The 20,374-nt window shown below is 42.0% G+C and overlaps 1 protein-coding gene across 1 annotated transcript in view; it reads right to left on the bottom strand.

The window, feature by feature from the left end:
• The window catches only part of LOC115480951 (unconventional myosin-If-like), a 111,219-nt gene extending 103,885 nt beyond the window's left edge, over nt 1-7,334 (bottom strand). Inside the window, exon 1 of the mRNA XM_030219935.1 lies at nt 7,135-7,334. Coding sequence (XP_030075795.1) covers nt 7,135-7,137 — 3 coding nt within the window. The 5' untranslated portion in view covers nt 7,138-7,334. The remainder of the gene's footprint in view (nt 1-7,134) is intronic.
• Between the last annotated feature and the right edge of the window lie 13,040 nt (nt 7,335-20,374).

The raw sequence follows: 20,374 nt of genomic DNA, 5'->3' as shown, positions 1-20,374 counted from the left end.
TCATCTAGTGATCCAACTGATTCTTTTGCTGGCTTCTTGCTTCTAATATACCTAAAAAAGTTATTATTCTGTGTTTTTGCCGCCAACACAATCTTCTTTTCAAAGCCTCTCTTTGCCTTCCTTATCAGCGCTTTGCATTTGACTTGCCATTCCTTATGCTGTTTCCTACTACTTTCAGTCAGATCCTTCTTCCATTTTTAATCATGCTGGATGCCGTTTGCCCTTCCTTCCTCCTTTTTTTATACATGGAATATGTCTGGTCTGGGCTTCCAGGATGGTATTTTGAACAGCATACACGCCTGATGTAAATTTTTGACCTTTGCAACTGCTTCTTTAAATTTTTTTTTTTTTTTTGCCATTCTTCTCATTTTATCATTGCCTCCTTTTTGAAAGTTAAATGCTAATGTATTGGATTTCCCGTGTGTACTTACTTCAGAGCTGATATCAAATCTGATCATATTATGATCACTGTTATCAAGCGGCCCCATCACCATTGCCTCTTGCACCAGATCATGCGCTCCACTAAGGACTAGGTCTAGAATTTTTCTCCCTCTTGTTGGTTCCTGAACCAGCTGCTCCATAAAGCAGTCGTTGATTTCATCAATGAATTTTACCTCCCTAGCATGCACTAATGTTACATTTACCCAGTCAATATCAGGGTAATTGAAATCACCCATTAATATTGTGTTGCCCAGTTTGTTAGCCTCCCTAATTTCTGATAACATTTCTACATCTGTCTGTTCATCCTGGCCAGGTGGACAGTAGTACACTCCTATTTATTTATTAAGGTATTTATACCCCACATTATTCCCACATACATGCAGGCTCAATGTGGCTTACATAAACTGGAGAGAGAGAGAGAGAGAACTCTGGGTAATATCAGATACAAATGAGAATAGTAGAGTAGAAGGGCAAGAAAGAAAGGATACTTTACATATAGCAGTACAAAAGAATAGGACTAAACAGGATCCACGTATGCCAGCTGACAGAGGCGATAGTCCTATCACTATCCTTTTCTCTTTACACATGGAATTTCTATCAATAGGGAATCTAAGATGTGTTTCGTGTCCTGCAGAATTACATATAATGCTACCCCTGCACCAATTCGATCCACCCTATCACTGCGATATAATTTGTACCCTGGCATGACAGTATCCCACTGGTTATCTTCTTTCCTTCTTTCCTTAATAGAATAAGCACCTAAATATAGGTGCATTGTTACAGAATTATCCTCTAATTGGATTAACTCACACTTAAGCAGTATTACATGTCAATAATGCTAAGGCAGGGGTTCTCAACCCAGTCTTCAAGATACACCATGCCAGTCAGGTTTTCAGAATACTCATAATGAATATGCATGAGACAGATTTGCATGCACTTTCTCCATTGTATGCAAATCTTTCTCATGTATATTCATTGTGGGTATCTTGAAAACCTGACTGGCATGGTGTGTCCCGAGGACTAGGTTGAGAACCCCTGCTCCAAGGGGATAATTTAATATTAGGGCACCTAGGAAGGTGCATATGTTACACCTATTTTATACAGGAAGTTACCGCAAAAACTTACACTTGCTGTGATGCAGGTGTAACTTTATGCATATATGTGCCAGTAAGAATCAGCATATATGTATGTGATTTATAACCCCCAATATAAGACAATTCAACTATGGACCTCAACGGTGCACCTCACTGGATCATTACTTTATACCAGAAAGACTTACGCACTCACCTCCTCATTGGTCACATAGTACAAATCTCTTACCATTTTGAGGACCCCTTTTACCAAGCTGCAGCAAAAGCTACTTTTGGTGTGTTTTTGACGCTCGCCAAGGCCCCCTTTTAGCACAACGGGTAAAAGGTAGGTCTTTCTTTTTTTGAGGAAATGATCGTGTGGCAAGTGAAGCACTTGCTGTGCAGCCATTTCGGGGAGGAGCCCTTACCGCCGCCCATTGAGGTGGCGGTAAGGGCTCCCACCGCCGGGTACACACCGGTGCTATAAAAATGAATATATGTTGTAGCACCAGATATGATGGTACGCTGGGGGTGGGAACTACCGCTAGGCTGCTGTGGTAGCCTGTGTTGGGCTTACCGCCGCTTTGCAAAAGGGACCCTTAACTTTTTCTTACTTTTTAAATTAAATTTTTGAAATAAAATTTTCCTTTAAATATGCCTTTAAATATGATTTAAAACACCAATACTCATCTTAAAGATGTTGTTTTAATCGTCTGGGAGATTAAATGCGACATAGGCTATGTTTTGCTTTCCAGATGTATCAAGGCACCCCCTGCTTCAAACAAAGCCGGCATTTCTCAGCCAATACCTCACCAGGGGGTGCCTTGATACATCTGGAAAGTGAAACAAAGCCTATGTCGCATTTAAACCCCTGGCCGATTAAAACAACATCTTTAAGACGAGCATCAGTGTTTTAAACCATATTTAAGTTACATTTAAATCATATTTTTACCGCAGCGGGTAAAAGGCTGTCCATTTTTGGGAAAAAGACATGGACGTGCGGCAAATGAATCACTTACTGCACGGCCATTTCGGTGGGGAGCCCTTACTGCCACCCATTGAGATGGCGGTAATGGCTCCTGCGCTATCCGGGCAGCTCATTTCGCTGCCTGGTTACCACCAGTTAAGTTCTGGTGCTACAAAAATAGGACATATTTTTGTAGCACTGGAAATGGCGCACGCCAGAGGTGGGAACTATCGCCGGGCTCCCGCAGTAGCCTGGCAATAGTTCTGGATTGGCACATGGTAAGTCCACAGTGGGCTTACAGCTGTTTAGTAAAAGGGTTCCATACAGAACAGCAGATTTTCAGACCAATGGACTCTGCTTCCCCCATATAGTCTGTTGCTTTGAGAATGGACTGATGCCGTACAGAAGTATGTGATGTGTCATGTTAACACATACTTTTGGCATGCATACTTTTATAAGGGCCTGCTTAATACTTGTGCGTGTTGTCTATATTTTTACTCTCGGGAGACAGCGAAGGTGACGCAATGAGATGATGATGCTGTATGGTCTAGAGCATTTCTTGAACAGCTCAACAACTTGACTCTGTCAAGCTGTTGTGCTGTTCAAGGAATGCTCTAGACCATACAGCATCATTTTATTTTATTTATTTATTTTTTAAATTTTTGTTACATTTGTACCCTGCGCTTTCCCACTCATGGCAGGCTCAATGTGGCTTACATGGGGCAATGGAGGGTTAAGTGACTTGCCCAGAGTCACAAGGAGCTGCCTGTGCCTGAAGTGGGAATCAAACTCAGTTCCTCAGGACCAAAGTCCACCACCCTAACCACTAGGCCACTCCTCATCTCATTGCATCACCTTCGCTGTCTCCCGAGTGTGATTTTCTCTGCGAGGTCCTTGTTCGACTATGTTTTTATGTCTGCAGATCTATTGGAACGTAAACCCCCCTTAATGCTTCCATTCATTATTTTTTATTTATTTAATTAAAAAAATGTATTGACCGCACTATCATACAATTCTAGGCGGTTTCCAAAACAACATACATAATAAAATGTTTTTAACAAATACACAAAAACCTTCAAACGCAAATGAACATAAAACATAAAATAAAACATACATACAGCAGTTAAATATAAATCACAAAACCAACAACTGTCACTAAATAGCAGTAAAAACCTGTGTGAACATGTATGCCTGCAATTGCTTCCTAAATTACACAGTAGAGCACATTTTACAAAGAGATTCAGGTAATGCATTCCAGAAAACAGGCCCCTCTATATAAAATACAGAGGATCGATAAACATCTAATCTAACCTGTCGAAAAGATGGAACCTCAAGCAAGTTGGTCTCCAGATCTCAGCGTTTCAACAGATGTGTGAATTTTGAAGGAACTTGCCAAGGTCAATGGACCATTGTCATTCAGGGGGTCTTTTACTAAAGCTTAACTTGAATTATCTGAGGGCCCATTTTATTCCTATGGGCCCTGCTGCAGATAACGCGAGCTAAGCGTTAGTAAAAGACCCCCTCAAAGCTCTGTGGATTAGGGTGAAATCTTTAAACCTGATCCTCCAAACATAGGTAACCAGCGCAGTTCTGAAGAGTAGGAGAAATGTGATCAAATCTGTTAAGATTTAATAAAAGTCAAGCTGTGGCATTTAGCTTATAAGCAGGCAGTCCTAAATAAAAAGCATTGTAATAATCCCATAAAGGAAGAAGCAAGGCCTGAACCACAGTCCGAAAATCTGGAGGAGATAATAAATCCTTCATCCTATGGATTAACCTAAGTTTTGAAAAACTTTTTGAATCGTACATTTTAACTGCTCAGTCATATAGACAGAGCAGAATCAACCCAAACACCTAAATATTTCAAACAATTCACAACGGGTATCCTCAAATCATCAAGCATAAAATTTTAGCCTCGGGCACTAATGAAGATTTTGACAGAAAGAACCAAAATCTGGGAGTTGGGCAAATTTAACTTAAATCTATTTGCTATGAGCCAGGCTCTAATTGGCTAAAGACAAACACCCGGAAATTGAAAACCTTTATCTACAGATGATAAAAAATGTATGAATAAATAAATACATTTAGAAAGCTGTTCTGCATGTATGTTACATATAAAATTACTACCAAAATTATCCCTATGTATCTCAACTTTGATGTTCTTTTGAAAGGTGGTAGTGCTTAAATAAACTACGTTCCTTGGACCAAGCACTGATAGCTCTGATGAGTTTTCATCATAGATACTTCAAACCAGCTTACAGCAGTGATTCTCAACTCAGTTCTCAGCACATACCTAGCAGGTCAGGTTTTCAGGATACCCACAATGAATATGCATGAGATAGATTTGTATACAGTAGAGGTAGTGCATGCAAATTTATCTCATGTATATCCATTGTAGATATCCTGAAAACTTGATTGGCTGGGTGTGTCTTATAGGACTGGATTGAGAACCCCTGCCTTAGAGTTACTTAAGAAGCAAAGCCAGCCATATCCTGGCCTATAGATTTACTACGGAAACTTGGCCTCAGATGCTGCGGGGGCTGATTCTGACCTCCCTGTCACTGACAAAAGCAAGAGCTTCAGTGAAGATTTCTTTTAAACATAAAAAAGAAATCACATTTTTAAAACAAAATCTAAGCTCATTTGAGTGTTTTACTCTTTTCCTGAAGCTGTGTCCTCACACTCAGAGCAAACCACAGATAGCATTCATTGTAGAAGTAGCAGTTCCACCCAGAGCTAATGGAGTGTACATCCTCAGAGCGACTAAAATGATAAAGGGGATGGAACTCCTCTCGTATGAAAAAAGGCTAAAGTGGTTAGGGCTCTTCAGCTTGGAAAACAGATGGATGAAGGGAGATATGATTGAGGTCTACAAAATCCTGAGTGGTGTAGAACGAGTAGAAGTAAATCGATTTTTTACTCGTTCCAAAAGTACAATGAGTAGGGGACACTCAAGGAAGTTACAGGGAAATACTTTTAAAACAAAAAGGAGGAAATATTTTTTCACTCAACGAATAGTTAAGCTCTGGAACTCTTTGCTGGAGGTGGTAACAGCGGTTAGTGTATCTGGGTTTAAGAAAGGTTTGGACAAATTACTGGAGGAAAAGTCCATAGACTGCTATTGAGACAGACAAGGGAAGCAACTGCTTGCCCTGGGATTTGTAGTATGGAATGTTGCCACGATTTGGGTTTCTGCCAGGTACTTGTGACCTGGCTTGGCCACTGTTTGGAAAACAGGATACTGGGCTAGATGGACCATTGTTTTGACCCAGTATGGCTACTCTTATGTTCTTATGAACCCTTGTCACATCAGAATCCTTATTTCTCCCTTGACGTGTCCTTGACAAGTGCTGAAAAATTTGGTGTGGCTGGAACACCAAATACAAAAGTTATTGGAGACACACAGAAATACACACACACATTTGATATGTCTCTTTCCTTTGGAAAGTAGGCTAAAATATTGTACACAAATACAAAATCTAGCAATAGAAAAAATGCACAAAAGTACTCTACACCATCTAGTATTCCTAGACATGGGTGGGTAGAGGAACAAGAACCCCTCCTCTTCCTCCCCAGATGGCACATTTCACAAACTGAAACCCTTCTGTTTCTGAAAAGAGAGTCCCATGTCCGGCCTCACCCCTCAGTACATGGGAGATCTCCAGCCGGGTTTTATTTCCATTGCTTTCCATTGAAAGCAATGGAAGTAAAACCCGGCTGGCTCAATTACTTCCATTGAAAGCAATGGAAGTAAAACCCGGCTGGCTCAATCCGTCCTCCTTTTTCTGGAGCCATATGGTAACCCTAGGTGGAAGCTCATAAACCAAACCTCCTTTCTGACACCTTCCTTGGACAGCTGGAATAACTTTTCATTCATCTGTCCTGAAGAGATAGGAAGTTTCAGTTCATAGCTGAGCAACTGAACATCTATCATTATTTCTCACCCTTCCCAAATGCAGATTCCTATCCATTTTCTGCCTTTCCCAGTGATGTTGATCTGTACTCAGTACCAAACGGTTTATTTATTTATTAGGATTTATTTACCACCTTTTTGAAGGAATTCACTCAAGGCGGTGTACAGTAAGAATAGATCAAACATGAGCAATAGGCAATTACAGAAGTAAAAATATTCAAAAACAATACAAAGTTTGGCATGGTATACTACTTACAAGGTCAACACAATATATAATAGAACATTATAATTGATAGTGAAGGGTAAAGTAAAGACATAACATACAGATAGGTAAGAGAGTAAGATGACTGATTTAAAGAAACTTGCACATGAGGTCAGAGAGATGGTTAAATATTATCTCAACTAGGGTAGGAGTGGATAAACATGTCCTGCTGCAGTATGTGCAGCCCATGTCACTCTTTGTGTGTGTGTGTGTGCGTGAGACTAACAAGTTACTTGTTCCATGAAAGGCCTGGTTGATTTGCTAAGCTTTATTCTTAAAGATGGAGAATGAAAACCAAGCCTTTATAAACAAATTATTAAACGTGATATATTTTAGCGATGCCAGCCCTCTTAAGCACAGGAGAGTGAAAAGTCACAAAAAGTCACCTAATTTTGTTTGCTATATGATGGAGCATAAAAGTCACCTGCTACTAGTTCCTTCCAACCCAGCTCCTTCACTTGCCAGAGACACAAGGACTCACCATGTTACACCCAGCAGTATCAGGGCAGTAGCGTCAGGAGCTCAGTGCCAGGCAGATCACTTGTAAGTGCCAGAATCCAGGGCGAGTTTTCTTTTCTTTAAACTTTAAGAGACATGATTTGATGCACCAATTCCAGGTTAAATTCATAGAATATGAGTCCAAGGCAACATTTCTTTTCCTGTTTTTCTGTGGCAAGTGTAAGCTGTAGCTGCACTGCAAGATGTGAAGTTCCTCTTGCAGAATGCTGCTGGGCTGACACTTCCTTATTCTGCAGGGCTAAGAGCTCACCCTCTTTCTCTTTCTCTCTAGGTATGTACTGTGCTCAATCAAACCATAACCTGTGAAATCTACAGATGAGCTATAAAACAAACAAAACCAAAAACAAGGAAAAAAACCCCAACTTTTCATCTTAAAACTTCTCCATTCATAAAGAGAGAGTGTGTGAATTCTTCCTTCTTTTAGAATGAAACCTATGTATTTGAAGTCAGAAACAGAATGGATAGAGAGAAATGAGAGCTGAAAAGGAGGAGAGAGGAAGCAGGTGGAGGGGAGAGGAGAGCTGGGGAGAAGGAAGAAGTGAGCCAGGGATCTGAGTCTGGGAGGAGGCAAGAGGGAGCCCAGGAGGTGAAGAAAACTGGGAAGGAGCTGATGATTTTTCCTGTAGAAAAAAAAGGAGATGATTTTTTATTTGCAAGTACTTGATATACTTGATATACTGGCAATATAAACAAGATGGAGTCGGTCCGGAGGGTGGCTACCAAGATGGTCAGTGGTCTCCATCATAAAATATATAGGGACAGACTTAAAGATCTTAATATGTATACTTTGGAAGAAAGGGGAAGGAGGTGAGATATGATAGAGGGGACCAATATTCAAAGTGATTTAAGTGAGTAGGAGCCTCTTGTGTTCGCTTAAATGGCATGTCGCTGCCCAACTGCCGATATTCAGCAGCACTATAGTGGGGAGTGCCCCTGAATATCGCCTCTTACTGGCCCCCCAAAAAGAGGACAGGTCAGGGGCAGGCCAGGGGGATGGCACTGGGGAGGAGCCGGGACTTATGCGGGCACCATCAATATTCAGCCTAGGCCTGTATAAGTTAAATGGCTGAATTTAGGACAGCTCAAAAACTGTTCTAAATTCACCCACTTATCTTATGCAGGCTGCAGCTAAATATCATGTTGGGACCTACATTAAAAAACCCTTTTTCCTCTTCCCACCCCCCTGCAACACCCCTCTGAGTGGAATCCCCACCCCCCCTGGTCAGGACAGGACCCCCTTGGGACCTACCTGACCTCCCTGGTGGTCCAGTGTAGTGTCAGGATCAGGAGCGAATCCCCCTTGCTTCTATCACTAGTGGTGGCTTCTTCAAAATGGCTGCTACGAGAGGTCACAGCAGCCATTTTGAAGAAGCTGCTATAAGGGGCAGGAGTGAGGGGTGGTTCTCTCCCGCACCTGTAGCCCCGCTGGACCATCAGGGAGGTCAGGTAGGCCCAGAGGAGAGGCTGTGGTTGGGGGCAGGGGGCAGGAAGAGGAAAAAGAGTTTTTAAAAATGTGGGTGCCGGCACAATATTCAGTAAGGGCCCACATAACTTTCTTATGTGGGCCTGGCTAAATATCGTCCTGCCCCGCATAAATGCCGGCAGCCTGTCCTTCCCAAATTATCCCCCAATATTCAGTGCCAATTCCAGCCCGGCACACAGTGTTTTTAAAAAATGCTGACCGCCGCTGGCTGAATATTGGGAGTGGATGTTTAAATACCTCCGTGGCATAAATGTACAGGAAGTGAGTCTCTTTCAATTGAAAGGAAGCTCCAGAATAAGAGAGTATAGGATGGAGGTAAAAGGAGACAGGAGTAACCCGAGGAAATACTTCTTCATGGAAAGGGTGGTGAATTTGTGAAATGGCCTCCTTGTATGAAGATAAAAACAATATCTGAATTCAAGCAAGCTTCAGATAATATATAAGATCTCTAAGGGAGAGGAAGGGATAGTAGATGGCAGTAGATGGCATGGATGGGCAGACTGGATAGGCCATATGGGGGCCAATATTCAGACCATGGGAGGAAGCCCAGCTAACTCCTGCGGTCAACGGTCAGCTGATATTCATTGCCGGGCTATTTCTGGTGACCAGCATTCCGCTCGAACCATAGTACTGAAACCGTACTAGTGACTCTAATGAACACATTTTAAAAAACAATTGCAACTGGCAATAACATACTCCTCCTACAATTTGACATGTCCAGTGCCTTCGACATGGTCAATCACGATATATTACTAAACATTCTTGAATACTTTGGAGTTGGAGGCAACGTTCTCAACTGGTTCAGAGGATTCTTGACCACAAGATCATACCAAGTAATAGTTAACGAGGACATCTCAGACCCATGGACACCCGTCTGCGGAGTTCACCAAGGTTCCCCCCTATCACCAACCCTTTTCAACCTAATGATGATACCCTTAGCCAAGCTACTAGCCAATCAGAACCTAAACCCCTACATATATGCAGATGATGTCACGATTTATATCCCGTTCAAATATGATCTAAAGGAAATCACTAACGAGATCAATCAAAGCCTCCAAATCATGCACTCCTGGGCTGATACATTCCAGCTTAAACTCAATGTAGAAAAAACACAATGCCTTATACTTACCTCACAACACAACACAAATAACTTCACCAACATAACCACACCAAAACTCTCTCTTCCAGTCTAAAACAATCTGAAAATTCTTGGAGTTACCATTGATCGAAATCTCACTCTTGAAACCCACGTGAAGAATACAACAAAAAAGATGTTCGCTCCATGTGGAAACTCAAACGAGTAAAATCGTTCTTTCTGAGATCCATTTTCCGTAACCTGGTACAGTCAATGGTACTAAGTCACCTGGACTACTGTAATGCACTATATGCTGGCTGCAAAGAACAAACTATCAAGAAACTTCAAACAGCCCAGAACACCGCAGCCAGACTCATATTTGGCAAAACAAAATATGAAAGTGTGAAACCCCTAAGGGAAAACCTTCACTGGCTCCCACTTAAAGAGCGTATCGTGTTCAAAATCTGCATAATTGTTCACAAAGTCATCCACGGAGATGCCCCGAGCTACATGGTAGACCTCATGGACCTTCCTCCCAGAAATGCTAAAAGATCAACCCGCAAATTCCTCAATCTGCACTTCCTCAACTGCAAAGGACTAAAATATAAGCAAACACATGTGATTAGCTTCTCCTACATAAGTACATAAGTACATAAGTAGTGCCATACTGGGAAAGACCAAAGGTCCATCTAGCCCAGCATCCTGTCACCGACAGTGGCCAATCCAGGTCAAGGGCACCTGGCACGCTCCCCAAACGTAAAAACATTCCAGACAAGTTATACCTAAAAATGCGGAATTTTTCCAAGTCCATTTAATAGCGGTCTATGGACTTGTCCTTTAGGAATCTATCTAACCCCTTTTTAAACTCCGTCAAGCTAACCGCCCGTACCACGTTCTCCGGCAACGAATTCCAGAGTCTAATTACACGTTGGGTGAAGAAAAATTTTCTCCGATTCGTTTTAAATTTACCACACTGTAGCTTCAACTCATGCCCTCTAGTCCTATTATTTTTGGATAGCGTGAACAGTCGCTTCACATCCACCCGATCCATTCCACTCATTATTTTATACACTTCTATCATATCTCCCCTCAGCCGTCTCTTCTCCAAGCTGAAAAGCCCTAGCCTTCTCAGCCTCTCTTCATAGGAAAGTCGTCCCATCCCCATTATCATTTTCGTCGCCCTTCGCTGTACCTTTTCCAATTCTACTATATCTTTTTTGAGATACGGAGACCAGTACTGAACACAATACTCCAGGTGCGGTCGCACCATGGAGCGATACAACGGCATTATAACATCCGCACACCTGGACTCCATACCCTTCCTAATAACACCCAACATTCTATTTGCTTTCCTAGCCGCAGCAGCACACTGAGCAGATATGGAATGCACTGCCAACCGACTTGAAAATGATTAATGAAATATCCAACTTTTGCAAATCTCTGAAAACCTATCTCTTCAACAAAGCCTACAATAAAAATCCACAGCTTAACTATTACTCTACACCACTTCACACCACACCACCTCACCCTTTTATGATAGGCACCTTTTTTTTTTTTTTACTTTGTCTTGTTCTTCTTTTCATCATCCATGATCTTGTTGTAACACCAACTGTATTGTCTCCTGGAATGGCGATGCCATAACAGGATTTTTGTAATCCACATTGAGCCTGCAAATGGGTGGGAAAGTTTTGAGTTTGGGTAAACAGATGATACAAATGCAATAAATAAATAAATAAATATCAGGTTTATTTTTAGGCAATTTAAGTGAACTGGCTATGTTGATATTTGAAGATAGCCGGTTAACTTTAAACCGACTAAAGATATACCAGCTATTTAAGCGGCCAGATGTGGCCACTTAGAATAGCTGGATATGGCTTCAATATTCGGGGATAGTGGCTATATTGCCAGGTAAATATTTTTAAATATTGGGGGGATGATCTTTATCTGCCTTCGTTTTTCTGTTTCTATGTTTCACTTGAAGCAAGTGCTGATAGGCAATTTACAATATAAACAAAATTAATTGGTATAAAGAAAGGAAATACAATGTAGACAGAAAGATGGGAAAGTGGGAGATACAGACGGGAGACCAGTATCAACAATTGGACATCATATTAGGAGGAAAGGAAAAGGAACAGGGAGGGGTTTGGAGAAGGGAAGGAGGGGAATGGAGAGCAATTAGGGTAGGGGCTAGGGAGGATACTATCGTATGGCAGTCTACTGTAGATTTGCTGGAATAGCTGGGTTTTGAGTAAACTTTAGGTTTTTTAAAGGAAAGCTTCATGTAGATGTTATTTGGGATAGAATTCCAAAGCTGTGGTCCTTGGTAATAAAACATAGTTTCATAGGTGATGTCATATCATAGGCAGGAAGGAGGTGGCAAAGTGAGCAGGTAGGCTTGTGAGGACCGTAAAGCATGGGTAGGGTAATAAGGTGTGAGGAGGTTAGCAAGGTAGGCCAGTGCTTGTGGTAGGCAACCTTTAAAGACAAGTGTAAGGATTTTAAATCTCAACCAAGCAGTGACTAGGAGCCAATGTCCTGTTTTGAAGAGTGGGGGTCAAGCAATCTGAGTACCATGCGTTATGAAATAGCTTTACTGTGGCGGTCTATATGAGCTGGATTTTCTTTATAGTTTTGACACGTAACCCATCATAGAAGGAATTACAATAATCTATTCTTAGGATCACTAAGGATATCAAAAGGGTTCTGATCAAGTTGGAAGGGGCAAATGGTTTGACCACATGAATATGCCACAGTGAGAAGAATGAAGAAGATACCAGTGAGAGAATCTGTGGCAGAAAGGTAAACTTAGAATCAAATGTTATTCTTAGAATACAAATTGAAGCATGGAATGGAAGCGTAACACTATCTGAAGGGGAGCAGGACAGATGGTGTTTGGGTTAGCAAAGTGAATAGACTCTCATTTCGTGGAATTAAGAAAGAGGAGACTGGTTTGAAGCCATGCTGAAACTGCAGCCAAACATTGGTTATAGATGGAGGTGTCAACAGAAGAAGAAGGTAAGCGGAAGAGGATCTGTATATCATCAGCATAGCAAAATGGGCAACCTCACAAGCACTGAATGATGATAAGAAGTGGTGAAAGAAACAGGGCTTATTTTGTACCAGAACGGTGTGGAATGCCATTGTGGCATTTCTTGAGGCTTTGTGACATCATTGTCTTAATCTTCCCAACCCCTTGGTTGTCCAGGTTTGATGATGTTTCTTTTTCATCATTTTAATCATAAATATGTAAATCAGTGAAATCTTCTTCATCACTTGACAGCTGTATTGCTGTTTTCTTGAAAGATGCCCCCCTTTGGATCACTTTCCAGCTCATTTTCAAAAGTGATCGCCAGCGATCTTCCAACACAAATCGGGAGATCGCCGGTGATCTCCTGATCCAGGCCAAATCGGTGTTATCGAAAGCCGATTTTGGCCAGCTTCAACTGCTGTTTCGTCGCGGTGCCGGCCAACCTTCAAGGGGGCGTGTTGGTAGGGTAGTGAATGCGGGATGAGGGGCGGGATGGGGGCATGGGCACGAGATGGCCGGCTTCGCCTTATAATGGAAAAAAAGAGGCCAGCTTGAATGAGCATTTCGCCGGCCGGACTTGGTCAATTTATTTTTAGGACCAAGTCTGGAAAAAGTGCCCCAACTGACCAGATGACCACCAGAGGGAAGCGGGGATCACTTCCCCTTACCCCCCCCCCCAGTGGTCATCAACCCCCTCCCACCCCAAAAAAGAAAAATCTTAAACTTTTTTTGCCAGCCTGTATGCCAGCCTGAAATGTCATACCCAGCTCCTTGACAGCAGTATGCAGGTCCCTGGAGCAGTTTTTTGTGGGTGCAGTGCACTTCAGGCAGGTGGACCCAGACCCATCCCCCTCTACCTGTTCTACTTGTGGTGGTTAATGTAGAGCCATCCAAACCCCCCAAAACCCACTGTACCCACATGTAGGTGCCCCCCTTCACCCCTTAGGGCTATGGTAATGGTGTAGAGTTGTGGCGAGTGGGTTTTTGGGGGGATTTGGGGGGCTCAGCACACAAGGTAAGGGTGCTATGCACCTGGAAGCTATTTTTTTTTAAATTTTGTTACGTGCCCCCTAGGGTGCCCAGTTGGTGTCCTGGCATGTGAGGGGGCCAGTGCACTACAAATGCTGGCTCCTCCCATGCCCAAATGCCTTGCATTTCACCGGGTTTGAGATGGCCGGGTCCGGTTTCCATTATGGCTGAAAAACGAAGCTGGCCATCTCATATAAACCCGGCGATCCTGCTCTAAACCCGGCGAGCGATTTGGCCGGCGCCAAGCGTATTTTGAAAATACGCTTGGCTCCGCCCACTTATGGCGCCGGCCCCGAAGATGGCCGGCACCGTTCGATTATGCCCCTCCATGTTGATTAATGCTATTCTTTGTTTGGGAAGTTATCTAGTGGATATGGGTCAGACCCTACTAACTCCCATTCCAAAGTCTTTTAGACCTATTGCAAGCATCCCTTTTCTTTCTAAGCTGATGGAATCGTTGGTTGGACTGCATCTTTCTCAATACATAGGTAATCATTTCTGTTTACATTGCTCTCAGTTTGGTTTTAGGGCCTTGCATAGTATAAAGCCGTTGATTTTGCTTCTGGTAACCAAGATTCAGAAAGTTTTGAGTTTGGGTAAACAGATGATGTTATTACAGTTTGACATATCAGATGCCTTTGATTTGGTGGATCATGCTAAATTTCTTATAAAACTAAGTGAATTAGGTCTGGAGGGTTCAGTACTTAGTTGGTTTAAGGGATTCTTGGAACATTGTAGTTAAAAAGCGCAGAAAAATGGTGTTTGTTCTGATATTTTGAAACTTGTATGTGGTGTTCCTCAGGGATCCCCTCCCTCTCCTTTATTGTTTAATCTTTTTATGTTCAGCTTAGGAACTATCTCTTTGCCTGATGTTATATTTCTATTTTCTTATACAGATGACATTTTTGTATTGGCACCAGTATATTCAGATTACTCATTAACCTATTCTGTAATTGATTCTTGTATTATCACTAAGGTTAGGTCTTGGGCCCAGGAACACTTATTAAAACTGAATGCAGACAAAACTAACATTCTCTGGTTTGGTAACTCTTAGACTGATATCCCTGTTTCACTAGCTTTATTGAATGGTGTGTTATTGCCTATATTTCAACTATCTCAAAAGCTAGTTTTTCTAGATTCAACTTTGACTTTTGAAACCCAAGTTAATAACTTGATTATGAAAGTCTGTTTTAAATTAAAATAATTGCGATCCATTTGTTCTAGCTTTCATGAGGAAGATTTTGCTTTAATTGTTCAGGCAATAATACTGTCTAGCTTGGATTATTGCAATTCTGTATATTATGCGCTCCCTCAGAAATTAGTGTCTAGATAGGGACCGTTGTATGTTATCTTATCCTTCTCTTGCTGGTCTAAAATATATAGCAAATATTGGAAAGCATCTTTTTCTGTTTTTTTCTGTGTCACTCTGGAACAACTTAGGTATTGAACTAAGGTGTGATAGCTCTTATCTTTCATTTAGGAAGAAATTGAAGACCTACCTTTTTAAAGAATTTTTAACGGAGTAATTTTCAAATTATTGAACTTATTGTATGTAAGCTGTTTTCACTTTGTAAAGCTTTTATTATTTTGTAAATCACTTAGGACCACATGGATTCTGCAGTATATAAATTCTCTGGATTAGATTGGAGAGAGAAGGGGGAGGGTAGGGATACTGGAGACCACAGTGGGTAGAGAGGGAGGGAAGCAGATGCTGCAGACCATGGAATGGGTGGAATTGTGGAAACAAAAAAGGGGTGGGGAAAATAGGCTCTATTCAAACAATAGGGCAGACGTATAAATTAGTTAAAACAATGATTTTTATTGTAAATAGGTGACTCAACACAGGCAGGGGGTGGGAGAAGAGATGGAGAGATGCTGAATGGGAAGGGAATGAGAGAAGTGCTGGGGACCATAGGGGAGGGAGAGAGATGCTGTAGACCATGAGGGGTTGAGAGGGAGGGAAGGAAAGAGATGCTGGGTAAAATGGGGGAAAGGGAAGGAGAGAAACTATTGACACCATGGGGAGGGTAGGTTGAGTGGGAGAAAGGGGAGGATAGATATGTTGGATGCCATTGGAGGGAGTAGGATGGTATGGAAGGTTGGGGGCACAGCTTGGGCACCCCCAAATCAAAAAGCGTTCCGCTTGGTCTTTATTTCTAAAGTTTGGAAAAAAAGCTTGAAAGCCTTGCACAAGTATTCGGCATTCAGTGTAGCAGCAGCCATGGTCTTGGTCATTGAGAGATGCTTGAAGAAAGAGGTCTCCAAATATGTCAAATGTCTTAATATTTAAAATACCAGTCTTCTCTTCCTATACCCTCCAAACCTTTCTTCATTTCGTAGTATGCTATAATCTTGTTGTATTAACCTTGGCTCTGTCTTCTTCCAGCTAATGAGCTTGTTTTGATATTTGAGAACAGTTCAAATTGGTTTTCAGTTTCCAAATGATCACTCTTAAATATGAATAAACTGGAAGTCAGTGTTAGGAGCTAGTGTCCAGTTGCTTAGCCATTCAAGGTGCATGCATTGTGTAAGCATCCCCTGTCAGTCAATTACTATTAATGGTTCCACACTACATTTCCTTCCTGCCCTCTGCGCACAGTCCGGCATCTCTCCCTTCCCTTCCTGGCCCCACAAAGCTCTTGCAACTCCCTCACTTCCCCCTCCGGGGCTTAAAATCACCTCCAGTCTTCGTCCAGGCAGCGCCAGTGGCACTCATAGGCTGCTTGCAGCATGCACCAGGGCTAAAATAAGGACTCTGCTACATGAAGCTGGACTTTTCCTACAGTGAAACCTAAATTGTGGGATTTACTTTTTGTGCAATTATGGACTGAGGCAAATTTAGTATCAGTTTGTAAGAAACTAAGGGGGAGTAGTTATCAAGCTGTTTTAGGGCACTAACCCGTGTTATTTTCCTCTTAACACACGCTAAAGGACTCTAATGCTTATTGTGGTGACCTAATGCATCATTATTTAGATTACTCTGTTACATAGTAATGAAATGCAAAACATGCAACAATTCATGTAAAGTGGCTCATTAATATGTGCATACTATAACACAGCTTACAGTGAACACTGGGTGCACAACGCAAGTCACACTATAGCTGGGATTATTTTACCACCTGGAGCTTCAATGCTGCGGCCCAATAACGCTGCATGTTAAAGGGGCCGGCATCCTTAAGAAATAGTACTGTCTAGAATGCCTTCTACCAAGACAAAGTCCCCTGTAGTGCTCGCCCATATCCAGGCCCCACATAGTGCCCCCAACCAGAGGGGCTCTCTAGTGACAACCCCCCACTTGGAAGTTTCCCTGTCCTAATGAAAGACCCCCCCCCCCCCAAAGCATTTTCCATCCCCCAAGGTCCCCTCTTTCCTTTTGAAGGCTCTCCCAGGCCTACCTTAGCCAAGTCTTTAGTCACTAGTGGTCTGGGCAGGGGCATGAGGATTGTTGCCCTTGTTGGCGCTGTCTTCCAAAATGGCACCAGCGACCCCTAGTGGTAGTCTTGGAAACATGATGGAAACATAACCTCTAATGGTAGTACTGTGAGACTACTACTAGGGGTTGCCAGCACCAGCAAGGGCAGGAGCGACTGAGGATCGCTCCTGTCTAGACCACTAGGGACCAGGGATTTGACTAAGATAGGCCCTTTTAGCTTGCACTGCACAACTTGTGCTCACCACAAGTTGCATTATAGTATTTACATAGTAATGAACTGCTTTACATGCACTTAAATATTTTGCATCTCATTACTATGTAATGCAGGGTGACCTAAACAACACTGTGTTAGGGCACTGTAATCAGTGTTGAAACCCTTTAACATGCGTCAAGGGGCAAATAGGGTGGGCTAGTGCCTTAACACAACTTGATAAATACTCCCCCTCCCCAATATGCATCTGGTTATGGGTCTGTAACCTGTGGGGGATATTTAAGAGGCAGATTGGTAGGAAGCAAGCATCCTTAATGAGCAGAAACAAATGTACTGGAGAATGTTGAAATTGATTCTGCATAACTGCGATCAATTTCAAATATCCCTAGATGGCAGGGTTCATTTTTGGGAGATCAAAGATTTAGGTTTTACCAGCTAAACTTATCAATGGAAATCAAACAAAATAAAACATGGAAAAGAAAATAAGATGATACCTTTTTTATTGGACATAACTTAATACATTTCTTGATTAGCTTTCGAAGGTTGCCCTTCTTCCTCAGATCGGAAATAAGCAAATGTGCTAGCTGACAGTGTATATAAGTGAAAACATTCAAGCATTACTATGACAGTCTGACAGGGTGGGAGGAGGGGGGTGGGTAGGAAGTATGCATGGGGACATCAAAGCATATCATTGATATTCTAACCCACCCTGTCAGACTGTCATAGTAATGCTTGAATGTTTTCACTTATATACACTGTCAGCTAGCACATTTGCTTATTTCCGATCTGAGGAAGAAGGGCAACCTTCGAAAGCTAATCAAGAAATGTATTAAGTTATGTCCAATAAAAAAGGTATCATCTTATTTTCTTTTCCATGTTTTATTTTGTTTGATTTCCATTGATAACCTTAAGAGTGGACTAACACGGCTACCACACTCCTCTACCAGCTAAACTGAAACTTCAACTTGTCTGTCTTTCATACGGAAACTGAGCATGACAGTCAAGAGACAAATTAAGTGTCTTACTCTTATGTTAGCTAAGTTGTTACCATGTATGGAAACTGAGAAAATGAGATGACACATAAGTTTGTGGTTTGTCCCTAAATAACGTGGAACACAAAGAGAACTCTCTCCCTCATTCTCTGTCACTCTCTGCTTTTGTTAATTTTCTGTAAGTATGTACTGCAACGGACACATCTTTAATAAGAAGAAAGAACACTTTAGTTATTCTAAGAGATATCTGAAGGAAGGTGCCTCTCATTTGCTCTATTCCTAATTTGCTACAGCAGACTTTACTCAATTGCCCAGCATGATTACAGCAATGAGCTGAGAACCAGGGAAACACAGGGCTCATATTACACTGCCGCTCTTTGTGATCTTGCGCAAGTCACTTGGGGACCCTTTTACAAAGCGACAGTAGAGCTACTGCTGCTGTGTCGTGCACCAATTCGGCACTACCACTGGCTCACCATGTGCCATTTCTGGCACACTGCCTGATTACCGCTGGGTTAGCACAGGAGCCCCTACCGCCTCCTATATAAGGCAGTAAGGGCTTCCCCAGGAAATGGCCGCGAGGCAAGTATATACTTACCATACAGCCATTTCCTTTTTTTCCACAAAAACCCCACCGCAGTAAAAGGGGCCTCGGCATGTGGCAAATCCCCTTTTACCACAGCATAGTAAAAGGGCCTCTTAACCCTCCATTGCCTCAGGAACAATCTTAAATTTTTAAGCCTTCTGGGGACAGGGAAATACCTTCTATACATGAATGTAACTTGCTTTGAGCTACTAATCTCTTTCCATCTCCATAATACTCTGTCGGTCCATTTGTACTTGAATTCTGTCACAGTTTTAGTAACTTCCACATTTGCTGGTAGGCAATTCCAGACCTTTGTTTCTTCTTCAGTAAAGAAATATTTCCTCATATTTCCTTCCTCAACTTTGACCACCCTCTTCTCCTCCTGGAAAATGCTGCCATCTTGTGCTTTATTGAAACCCTGCCTGATATTTGACTGTTTCATCTCTCCACTTCAGCACTCTACACAGGGCTTCTGATTCTGGCCTTGTAGCTTTCTGATAGCCCTTGTCTGAATTGCTTCTGTCATCCCAGTGTCTCTACAATGGGTGTTACTTCCAGAACTGAACACACTACTCAAATGATACCTGTTCAAAGGCACTCATGCACAGTTAGCTTTTATCCCACTAACTGAAAACTTTGAGATTATCACAAAGGATTACACCTAAGTTACTTTCTGACTTGGTGGTCACCAGTCTTAATTGAAATGTGGAAAATGGGTTTCCGCACATAGGTGTACTATTGTACACTTTTACACTGGAAACTCTCTTGAGTGGAATGAAACGGATGGACGTGCATCGTTTGTTTACTCTTTCCAAAAATACTAGGACTAGGGGGCATGTGATGACGCTACAAAGTAGTAAATTTAATATGAATTGGAGAAAATGTTTCTTCACTCAATGTGTAATTAAACTCTGGAATTCGCTGCCAGAGAATGTGGTAAATGCAGTTAGCTTAGTGGGGTTTTAAAAAAAGGTCTGGATGGCTTCCTAAAGGAAAAGTCCATAGACCATTATTAAATTGACTTGGGGAAAATTCACTGCTTATTTCTGGGATAAGCAGCATAAAATGTATTTAACTTTTTTGGGATCTTGCCAGGTATTTGTGACCCAGATTGGCCACTGTTGGAAACAGGATGCTGGGCTTGATGGACCTTTGGTCTGTCCCAGTGTGGCAATTCTTATATACTTATGTAATCTTCCAGCTTATTCAAGCCACCTTTAATTTTACCACACTCTCCTCCCCGAGACTCTGCGCAATGTGTCTTTACATTATGGTATGAGAAAACACAGTTCTAAATGAATTTGTCTAGGGAGCTAAGGAATTACTGTGTAAGTTTCCTGGTATGCAAACTGCTCTTCATTTACC

The sequence above is a fragment of the Microcaecilia unicolor genome, chromosome 11 (assembly GCF_901765095.1).
Source record: "Microcaecilia unicolor chromosome 11, aMicUni1.1, whole genome shotgun sequence".
Lineage (NCBI taxonomy): Eukaryota > Metazoa > Chordata > Amphibia > Gymnophiona > Siphonopidae > Microcaecilia > Microcaecilia unicolor.
The sequence above is the reverse complement of the archived record's forward strand: the minus strand, read 5'-3'. Positions and strand labels throughout refer to the sequence as shown.